Source organism: Belonocnema kinseyi, chromosome 9 (assembly GCF_010883055.1).
Source record: "Belonocnema kinseyi isolate 2016_QV_RU_SX_M_011 chromosome 9, B_treatae_v1, whole genome shotgun sequence".
Classification (NCBI taxonomy): domain Eukaryota; kingdom Metazoa; phylum Arthropoda; class Insecta; order Hymenoptera; family Cynipidae; genus Belonocnema; species Belonocnema kinseyi.
Genome location: NC_046665.1, coordinates 82,599,211 through 82,609,472, shown reverse-complemented (window position 1 = coordinate 82,609,472; position 10,262 = coordinate 82,599,211). Strand labels below are relative to the sequence as shown.

The 10,262-nt window shown below is 27.8% G+C and overlaps 2 protein-coding genes across 2 annotated transcripts in view; one reads left to right on the top strand and one right to left on the bottom strand.

Annotated features, from left to right (window-relative positions):
* Positions 1–617: 617 nt before the first annotated feature.
* Positions 618–2,131, top strand: LOC117179680. The gene is made up of 2 exons (XM_033371703.1): positions 618–726; positions 874–2,131. Exon 2 carries the CDS (start codon positions 893–895, stop codon positions 2,120–2,122), a length of 1,230 nt encoding a protein of 409 aa, XP_033227594.1. The 5' UTR covers positions 618–726; positions 874–892; the 3' UTR covers positions 2,123–2,131.
* A 6,259-nt stretch (positions 2,132–8,390) lies between these two features.
* LOC117180320 (protein Aster-B-like) overlaps positions 8,391–10,262 on the bottom strand; it is a 33,650-nt gene continuing 31,778 nt past the window's right edge. Inside the window, exons 11-13 of the mRNA XM_033372758.1 lie at positions 9,313–9,466; positions 9,076–9,196; positions 8,391–9,001 (exon numbers count right to left, since the gene is read on the bottom strand). Of these exons, the coding sequence (XP_033228649.1) occupies positions 8,885–9,001; positions 9,076–9,196; positions 9,313–9,466 (392 nt within the window). The 3' untranslated portion in view covers positions 8,391–8,884. The remainder of the gene's footprint in view (positions 9,002–9,075; positions 9,197–9,312; positions 9,467–10,262) is intronic.

The window sequence follows — 10,262 nt, the reverse complement described above, 5'->3', positions numbered from 1 at the left end:
TTGACCATTATATTGAATTTTAAGATTTAAAACATATTTACAATTCATATAATAGCACACACGTAAAATAATTAAATGTAAATGTATTAAAATTAGCATCAAGATCACGGACTACCTCAACCGGAACATCGCCAGGAAGATCATTTAGCTCTTTTTCAGGCAACAACACGCAAGGCACTATTTTTGTTTTGAACAAATTTCGCGGACCGCGTAAATAATCCTACGCCCAAAAACGCAGAAAGCATACACGATAACCGCTTTCATGGATTTCTCTGTAGGTTATTTTCGTCAAGAGGGAATTTGACACCGCTTCTAACCACAACATCCCCGGCTTTCCGTCCTTCGGAAATAAAATATATACTTTGGCATCGTTTGACACTTTGAAATTTCAAACCTTCAATTTCAATCACCTGTGCCGCAACGCAGCGCCAACAGTTGGCCGCAACTTGTACTATGCTTGAAATAATAATCATAATTCTTCATATTCAACTATTAGAGTTGAGAGGGCCTGACACCAGAGGACCAGATTTACTCATGACAATCCTTTTAAGTATTTTAAATAGCTACCCAACCGTGCTTAAGAAACTACACTAGTTTCCTTTCACTGTTAGTAATGCAGGCATGGCTGACATGTCGCACAATTTTTGTTGTTGACGTTACCAAATATCACTTAAATATTGTTAAATATGAAATATTAATACATTCTTCGGTAAGAAGAATGTAAAGGTAATAAAATTATCATACTATTTTAATTTACTTTTGAAGAATTCATTATTGTTTAAAAGTTATTTTGGTTATTTTTAATTACGATGGTGGTTATGTTTTACCATTTTTAATTTTCTAAGTAATATATGACTCAAATGTTTGTTTCAGAACGTTGTTTACAAATTTAATGTCGCAACTAAATAGTGGCATGCGTAAGTACTATCAAGCCGCGTTGCTCGCGGTCGCTACTCTGAGTATCATAACCCTTCTTTTTTATCGACATGAATACTACAAGTTACGATATGTCCTAGAAGTTTTTAATTACTTTGGAAAGCCTGAGCTCAAAGAACATATCGATAATTGTACAGAGGGCAACAGAAGACCGGAAAAAGTTAGTTCAGATTTCGAAGACCCGTTCGCATCATGGCAAAGACTCAACGATGATTTATTCGTCTATTCGTCTTATGGTAAAAGTAAAAGTGAAGTTGTAACCATCGGTTTCGGAAAATTACAAAATAATTTAAATTTCAACTGTGATGTCTACCTGCACGAAGAGAGCCGGATTGCACCTGGAAAGTTCTCTTACTCAATTATCAAAAACACAACGGACGATATCCAGAATGACGAATATTGCGGATATCTCTTAAAATGCGAGCACTTTGAGGAAGGAAATCCCGCCGGTGTAGCGTATTACCCATCTTCAGATGATAATATCAATAAAAATAGCCTGATTTTGTCGCTAAAGCAGTTACCACAACCTTTGAGTGTCGATAGTTACGTTTTTTGTGTCGCACCGCCTGAAAATCTAATGATAACTTTCCCAGAAATGACGAATTTCTTAAATACTCACAAATCGATTGGTGTCGATAATTTTATCGTTTACGATTATGGTATCGCTATAGCCTCAAATAAGGCACTAAAAAGCAGTGATAAATATGATTATACCAGAATTCCGTGGAACTTTCCTTTCTTGAAAGCTCGTTCAGGAATAATCAAGGAAATTATAGAATTAGACTGTCTTTACCGCACATACAATAAAGTAATGTACGCTGCCGTTTTGTCCTGGGAAGAAAAAATTGAACTCCATTATCATTCTAGTCTACATAATTTAATGTTTGATTTTAAAAAGAACAAAATGTATGGACAACGTTTCATGTTCAAAAGTTCAGTTGTTTGTACACCAAAAAAGGTTGGCAAGCATAGAGTGAATTCTACCATTTCACGTAAAGAAAGAAATCGACCCGTGTACATTTTAAAATCTGATGATGTTCTGCATAATGAGGTTTTTAAAACTATGGAAGTTCTTCCTGAATTGGTGGATGTGAAGCGGTATCAAGAATGCGGAAGTGCCCAAGAAATTGTAAAGCGGAAAGTTTCGAATTATAGGAAAAGTTTCAGGTTTTCGGGAGATACATGAAAAAGCAAGGTATCTGAATTTCTTTCCTTCTTTTAAAGTGACCAACGAGATTTAAGCAGGGTGTCTAGCGTCTCGGAAAACTTGGAAAAGTTCAATTTTTCTCATGGTCTTGGAATTTTTATTCACTTAAAGGGAAAATAGGTTTTTAAATTTTTTATTTGCTTAACGAAAAATTATGTTGAACCGCTTTTTTAACAGGTTCGTGTATATAATAATTCATAACTCAATTTTTCATTAAATTTATATTTTTTGTTTTTTTCGGAAGTAGAAAAACATACCTTTTTAAGAATTGATCGTTTATTTTTATTATTGTGAGAAATCACGAAGCTACAATCGAAAATATTTTGCAGTTTCTCATTTATTCACGATTATTTTCAATTTTAAAATACAATTTTGTTTAAAAGTGATCCTTTTTGGTTAAAATATCTACTACTATTACATTATTCATTGAGAAATCATCTTTTTGACAGAAAAATCAACTAATTGGTTAAGGTTCATCCTTTCACTTAATAATTCTTTTTTTTTTTTAATTAAACTTTTTATCTGAAAATGTAATTTGCATTTTTGATATTTTGTTGAAAATTCGGCTTTATCGACAGAAAACTAATATTTTTTGTTGAAAATTGAACTTTTTTATAGTAAATTTATATTTTTTAGGTGAAAATTCAACTATTTATTTAAACATTCGTGTATTTTGTTAAAATTACTTCTTTTTTGTCAAAAATTAAACTTCTTGGCTTAAAATTCGTCACTCTGTTAGAGAATTTATTTACGTAGCTTGAAAATTCAACTATTTTTTTGAACATATTTTTTTAAAATTAATTTTCTTACTCGAAAATGTAAGTTTTCCATATTTGGCTGAAAATCTATCTTTTTATTTGAAAATTCAGCTTTATCGTCAGAAAACTAATATTTTTTGTTGAAAATTGAACTATTTTGTAGAAAATTTATATTTTTCAGATGAAAATTAAAATATTTATTTAAACATTCGTGTATTTTGTTAAAATTACGTCTTTTTGCGTTAAAAATTCAACTGATTGGTTCATAATTTAAGTTTTTTGTTTAAAGTTTATCCTATTTGGTCGAAGACTTAACTGTTTTTTCGAACATTCGTTTATTGGGACAGAAAATTCCTCTTTCTGGATTGAAAATTAATTTTTTTTTCGTTTAAAATTAAACTATCTTCTAAAAAATTAAATGATTAAGGTTGAAAATAAAACTTTTTTTGGTTGTATTTTAATCCTAATTTTTTTAATTCGATCATTTGGCCAAAAATTCATCTTTTTATGTTGAACATGCTGGTAATTGGTTAAAAATTTTACTATTTTATGAAAATGAAAATATTCTTGTTAGAAATTCAGTTTTTTTGGTTGAAAATTGGTCCTTTTGGATTGCAAATTCATCTTATATTGTAGAAAATGCACTTTTTTATTGAAATAAATTGCCAAACTGTTGTATCTTTTTTATACGATTTCAAATTTTTATTATTTAAAAACATAGAATTAAATTGTTAAAGTTGAAGAAATCAGGAAAAAATGAGAAACTTCGAAATGTTGTCTATTGCAGCTTCCTGAGTTTCACTATGATAAAATAAACAATAGCCAAACAACGGTTTATAATCATAAAATCGTATTTTTCGAGTGTATGTCAAAATTCACATATGACCTTTTTTCACTGTAAAAAAAGATATCTGGAAAAATATATTTTTTTATCCTGGGGATTTTTTAAAAAAGAAACTAGACACCCTGATTTAAGCCTTCTCACTTCTAATAATTGAGTTATAATTTCAAAAATAAATAAGATTTTTAAAATGAATTTACAGCACAAAAAAAAAGACTGATATCGATACAGTACCTATATTGTATTAGATTTTGACAATAAATATTTTACTTGCTATTGGTTGTGTAAACAAGGTTGTTAACTTACTTGTTATTTTTTGAGAATGTTGAATGTACATTTGCATTTCACGAGGAGTATAAAATATTGTATTTTTAATATGTCATATTTAAATATATTTGTATGTATTGTAAAGTTTTCTATCTTTCTAGTATTATAATTAACTATACGACTGTAGATTAAGGTTTCAAATTAATAAACAAAAATCAAGTTTAAAACTTCTTGAGTCATTCATATATTGTATTATAACAACAGATATATACATGAGAGAACCAATTTGCACAGAAATTATTCCACATTGTATAATTCCGCACAAAATACCTAAATAAATTAATTAAAAGTCAATATTTTGCAGAGGAAAATCGATGATTTTCGAAATTACATAAACGCATATATAAACGTTGCACGACATGCGAAATAGAGGAGCTGAGTTTCTTTTTAATCAGAATTAATATTCTGTTAAAATATGCACCAAACCAAAGCTTTCGCTCGACTCCTTTTTAAATTCAAAAAAGATGCTAGTATATGGTTCAATTATTTATAATCCTAGCTTAAAAGTTGTACATACAAATAAACTGACTAGAAATGACTTAAAAAAACTCATTTCTAATGTGTGATTTGACTTGCGCTTAACACTTACAGCGCTAAAAATGCATTACATTTACAATATATTTTACAATTTACATCACAAATTCATCATTTTAAAGTAATAGCTGTATAATTGTATAAATTATAAAAATGCTAAGATGTGCGAGGAAAAAAAAAGAAACTGATCGTTTACAATTATGCCATACAGTTTTTTTTTCTTCTAATTTGCACTACTGCTCTATAACTGTAAAACAACACCTTCATTACATTATATTATGTCACTATATTCTACAAATTAATACTGCGGAGGCAATGAAATAGCATATAATATTAATATTTTACAGAGCCTCTTGCTTCCTTTGGCGTCCTAAAGTGAACTTGAAGATGTTACTTTACAGAATTGGCGGGGCAAGATTATAAAATGATAATAAAAAAAACTAGCACTTTCCATAAACCCAGAAACTATAAACTGTTTCTCCTAAAAAAATTAGAATAATAAAGCTATTAAAAATTAGATGAGCCTCGGAAAAATTGTTCCGCGATCACGCGGATAAATTTATTCAGAAATTTTGAACACTGGTACGAAAATCCGCGAATCCAATCAATGACACTCCTATGAAACAACAAAACTTGAAACGGCCGATCATTTAAAAAACTCATTTTTCTAACTAAGTTATTCACCAGTAATAATGATTATTTTTCGCTGAAACTTTGGGAAACGGTAAAGAACATAAAGAACGTTTAAATTTCGGCGAAAAATATTCATTACTTTTTATGAAAAAAAATCGGCGGAAAGCCTATTTTATTGTAACTTAAATTCCATTAAAATTGGCTTTCAGTAATTGAAAGCACAAGCAACCTTACATTGATTTTTTGTGTAACTTATCACAGAATTCGATTCAATAGTTTGAAATACCAACCAGAATATACCAATGATAAAAGTAAATCCGTCGGAGCTTCTAGACATTATACTTCCAGGTGCCTATAAGCAAGGTGTCTACCCAACCTGGGATTGTCAGCGAAATTTTTTATACTTTTTTTAAGTCAGGGAATTTTTTCATGAGCCTGTTTATTTTTTTTAATTCAATAACAATGGTTTTTTAAATTGTAGAAGTAGCTTTATATTATTATATTGAAAAACTTTTTTTCGAGCATTAGTTTCGTTTTATTGCAAATCAATTTTTAAACTGAAAATTCAACTATTCTGTCTTTGGTTGAAAATTGATCGGGTTTATTTGAAAATTCAAGTACCTGGTGGAAAATGAATGCTTTTTGTTCTAAATTCGTTCTTACTGCTTGAATTTCATTGTTTTTTATTCAAAATTTTAATCCTTTTTGTTTGAAATATCAGCTACTACATTTTTCGTTACGAATTCATCTTTTTTAAATATTTAATTACTTGGTTGAGAGTTACTCTTCTGTTAAAAATTAATTCGCTGTTGTTAAAGATTTGTAATTTCAATTGAAAATTCATATCCTTAGTTGAAAAATGAGCTATTTTGTTGAAAACTCATTTCTTCTTCGGATGAAAATTATTTTTTTAGTGATAATTTAACTATTCCAGATGCATCTTCAACTATTTGGTTGCAAATTTGTTTTTTTCTTTGCCAAACATTAATTTCTTTTTAAAAAACTTAACTATTCAATATTTTATTGAAAAATGATCTTTTTTACTTGAAAATTTGGACCTTTTTGGTAGAAAATAATCTTCTGGATTCAAATTTATTCTTTTTGTTGGAAAATGATTGTAGTTAAAGAAATTCCAGTTTAAGATTCATCATTTTACTTAAAAATTCACTACTTTGAAAATGTACCTTTTTTGGAAAAATAGATTCGTTTTTGTTGTAAATTAATTTTTTAACTAAAAATTCAACTATTCTGATTTTTGTTGAAAAGTGATCGGTTTTATTTGAAAATTCAAGTACCTGGTGGCAAATTCGCTCTTATTGGTTGAAATTCATTGTTTTTTTTTGTTATATATCAACTACATTTTTCGTTCTGAATTCAACTTCTTTAATGAAGTTTTAATTACTTTTGTTAAAAATTAATTTATTGTTGTTAAAGATTTGTAATTTTAATTGAAAATTCATATCCTTAGTTGAAAAATGAGCTATTTTGTTGAAAACTCATTTTTTCTTCGGCTGAAAATTAATTTTTTTTACTGATAATTTAATAATTCCAGTTGCATCATTAACTATTTTGCTGAAAATTTGTTAATTTCTTTGCGAAAAACGTAACTATTCAATATTTGAAGAAAAAATTATATTTTTTAGTTGAAAATTTTGAATTTTTGGTAGTAATTAATTTTCTGAGTTGAAAATTAATTTTGTGTGTTTGAAATTTAATGATTCTAGTTCAAGACTATTAATTTTAGTATAAAATTCATGTTTTTCATTTCAAATTCAACTATTCCAGTTGAAGATTCATCATTTTAGTTAAAAATTCCCAACTTTCTTTGAAAATGTACATATTTCTTTGAAAATTATTTTTTTTTTGTTGCAAATTAGTTCTGTTTTACCAGAAAATGCAACTATCCCAATTGAAAATTACATTCCTTTATTTGAAAATTCATCTCTTTGGTTTAACATAAATTTTTAACTGAAAATTCATGTATTTTGTTGAAAATTCGCTCTTATTGGTTGAATTTCATTGTTTTTTTTTCTCTAAACACTTTAATCTCATGTTGAAATATCAACTACATTTTTCGTTCCGAATTCAACTTTTTTTAATGAAGATTTAAAAACTTGGTTGAAAGTTACTCTTTTGTTAAAAATTAATTTGTTGTTAAAGATTTGTTATTGTAATTGAAAATTCATATCCTTGGTTGAAAAATGAGATATTTGGTTGAAAACTCATTTTTTCTTCGACTGAAAATTAATTTTTGTACTGATAATTTCATTATTCCAGTTGCATCATTAACTATTTTGCTGGAAATTTGTTAATTTCTTTGCGGAAATCGTAACTATTCAATATTTGAAGAAAAAATGATATTTTTTAGTAAAAAATTTTGAATTTTTGGTAGCAATTAACGTTCTGAGTTGAAAACTAATTTTTCTTTAAATTTAATGATTCCAGTTCAAGACTCTTAATTCCATTTGAAAATTCATTATTTTAGTCAAAAATGCACTACTCTATTTGAAAATTTATGTATTTCTTTGAAAATTAGTTTTGTTTTTGTTGGAAATTAGTTCTGTTTTACCAGAAAATGCAACTATCCCAATTGTTGGTCGATAATTTATCTTTTAATTGGAAACTTATGCATTTTCTCAAATTCTTTAGTAAATATAAATCTTTTTGGTTAAAAATTCATATTTTTTGTTTAAAAACCAACTATTCCATTTAAAGATTGATCATTTCAGTTAAAAATTTGTATTTTTTATTTAGAAAAAAAATTCAACTATTCCATTCTTCGTTGAAACTTGATCTTTTTCAGTTTCGCATTCAACTGTTTGGTTGAAAAATTTGTCTTTTTGTAGTTGATATTTCAAATATTTCGATGAAACTTCATGTATTTTGTTCAAAAATCATCTTGGTGGTAGAAAATCCATCTTTTTGTTTGAAAAAAAATTACTTCGTTGGAAGTTAAATTAAATTTCTTATTGAACTTAATCTTTCTTTGGTGGATGAAAACTGATTTTTTAAAGTTTAAACTTCAGTTATTTGTTTGAAAATCGGGCTTTTTTAATTAAAAATTCAACTGTTTGAAAATTAATGTATTATTTTGAAAAATAGTATTTTTGGATAGAAATTTTAAGCGGTTTAAATTGAATTTAATATAGTTCCCACATTAATTTTACCCAAATATGCATTTAATTTCAAGTATAAGTAGATAAAATAAAACCTTGTTTCAATTATTATTCAAATTTATGGACTTTAAAGACAAACTCTAGAAATGATTAACCATGTTTTTTACTGTTATTAAATTATTTAATTAATTCATCGTGCTAAAATATTTAAGAATATCTTGTAATATTGATTGAATTCCTAGAAAATTGAAGGGAAAAAAACACGATTTATAATAAATTCACAAAATTCGATGCATATTCCGAATCGTGTGTTTTAAAATATTACAAAATATTTACATGGCTCCATGCTACAAAAAATGAAGCCTGCAAAAAACTGGAGAAACCTAGAATTTTCAGCACATTTTTTCCCAGGATTTGAGTAGACACCCTGTCTACATTTATCACGCGTTTATAGCTGAAAAATTATTCACAGGAAAGCAGAACAATCTTTGAAAACCTACTTACGAATATACCTATTTTCACACAGAGGGTTTCACAATTCTTGATTATTAGAATTGCGTGTTTTCAATCCTGGCTTCAATACTGAGAACATTTTTTCTGTCGCTGTCGGATGTATGCTCATTTGGAGTTCCGTCAGGGACTCTTCGGTCTTCAACGTCGAGATAAGATTGAATGATCTTATATTCTAATGGATTCACATAAATCAGTAATCGATTCTCTTACCTGTCTTAACAATTGCGCGGCGGTATGCAGAACCCTTTGCCACTTTCTCATTTCTACATTATGCAAACTCTCCTGCTGCTGAAGTAAATTTATCCAATCCTCCTCAGTTTTTGGAGTATTTCTATAAATATAGAGAGAGAAAAAAAGGTTCAGCTTCAAGTCATAATAACAACATTGTTGCACGTAACTTGCATTCAAAACGTGAAGGTAAACGAGATTAAAGATTATTGATCATACTTCAAAATGTGCAGGTCCATTACAGTGTAATTGGCAGCTTCTTCTAATCCCCACAATTTATAGTAGAGCATGGCATTAATTAGCGTTAAACATAAAATTGCAAAAAGAAGAACCCAGCTAAGAATATTGCTCGTGTCTCCCCGAAGCCCTGAGACTGTAAATTCAAAAGAACAATAATTAATTAAAGTTTGTGATACCACCACGAGGAGGGAAACAACTCGTAAAAATCCAATACAATGGAGGTGGATTACTTGTGACAGGGTGGCTAACCACTCGGGAGAACCGGGAGAAAAATATTACACCGAGAGATATCCCGTATTTCATAATTCGCGCATTTCGTAATTCTAGAAAGTTTCCAACTAGAAATGATATGATTTTTGAAGTGTTTAGAATAATTAACCTTCAATGGTTCACAATATTTTCCGCAGTATTTAAAATTCTGCAATTTGAAATGGTGAAAATAATAGTGACTTTTGATTTAACAGAATCACATCTTTCAGTAAAAAAATGTATCCAGTCGTTTTAAATGTGATTTAATGCAACATGTTATAATACTTATTAATAATATATTTATCGTCTTTAAAATTTTAATAATTTTAATTTAAAATTGTAGTTTTAAAAGTGCGATTCTGAAATAATTCAATCTTTGAGACCTTGAAACTCAATTTTTTTCTTAAATTAATTATTAGATTAATTTTTGGAGGTTTCGAATTTTTAATTTTACAATATTGTAATTTCAAATTGAAATATTCAAAATTTAAAGACTATTTCGCTATTAAATATTTAAAAATGTATTAAAAGCCTTAAATATCTGTCTTGAATTTAATAATTTTAGATGTAAATATAAAGCAATTTTGAACTGAAAAGCTTAAAATTGTACAATTTCAAAAAATAAAATCACACCATAGCAATATTCTTTTGTATTCTTTATCTTAATTTTTAATTTTCAA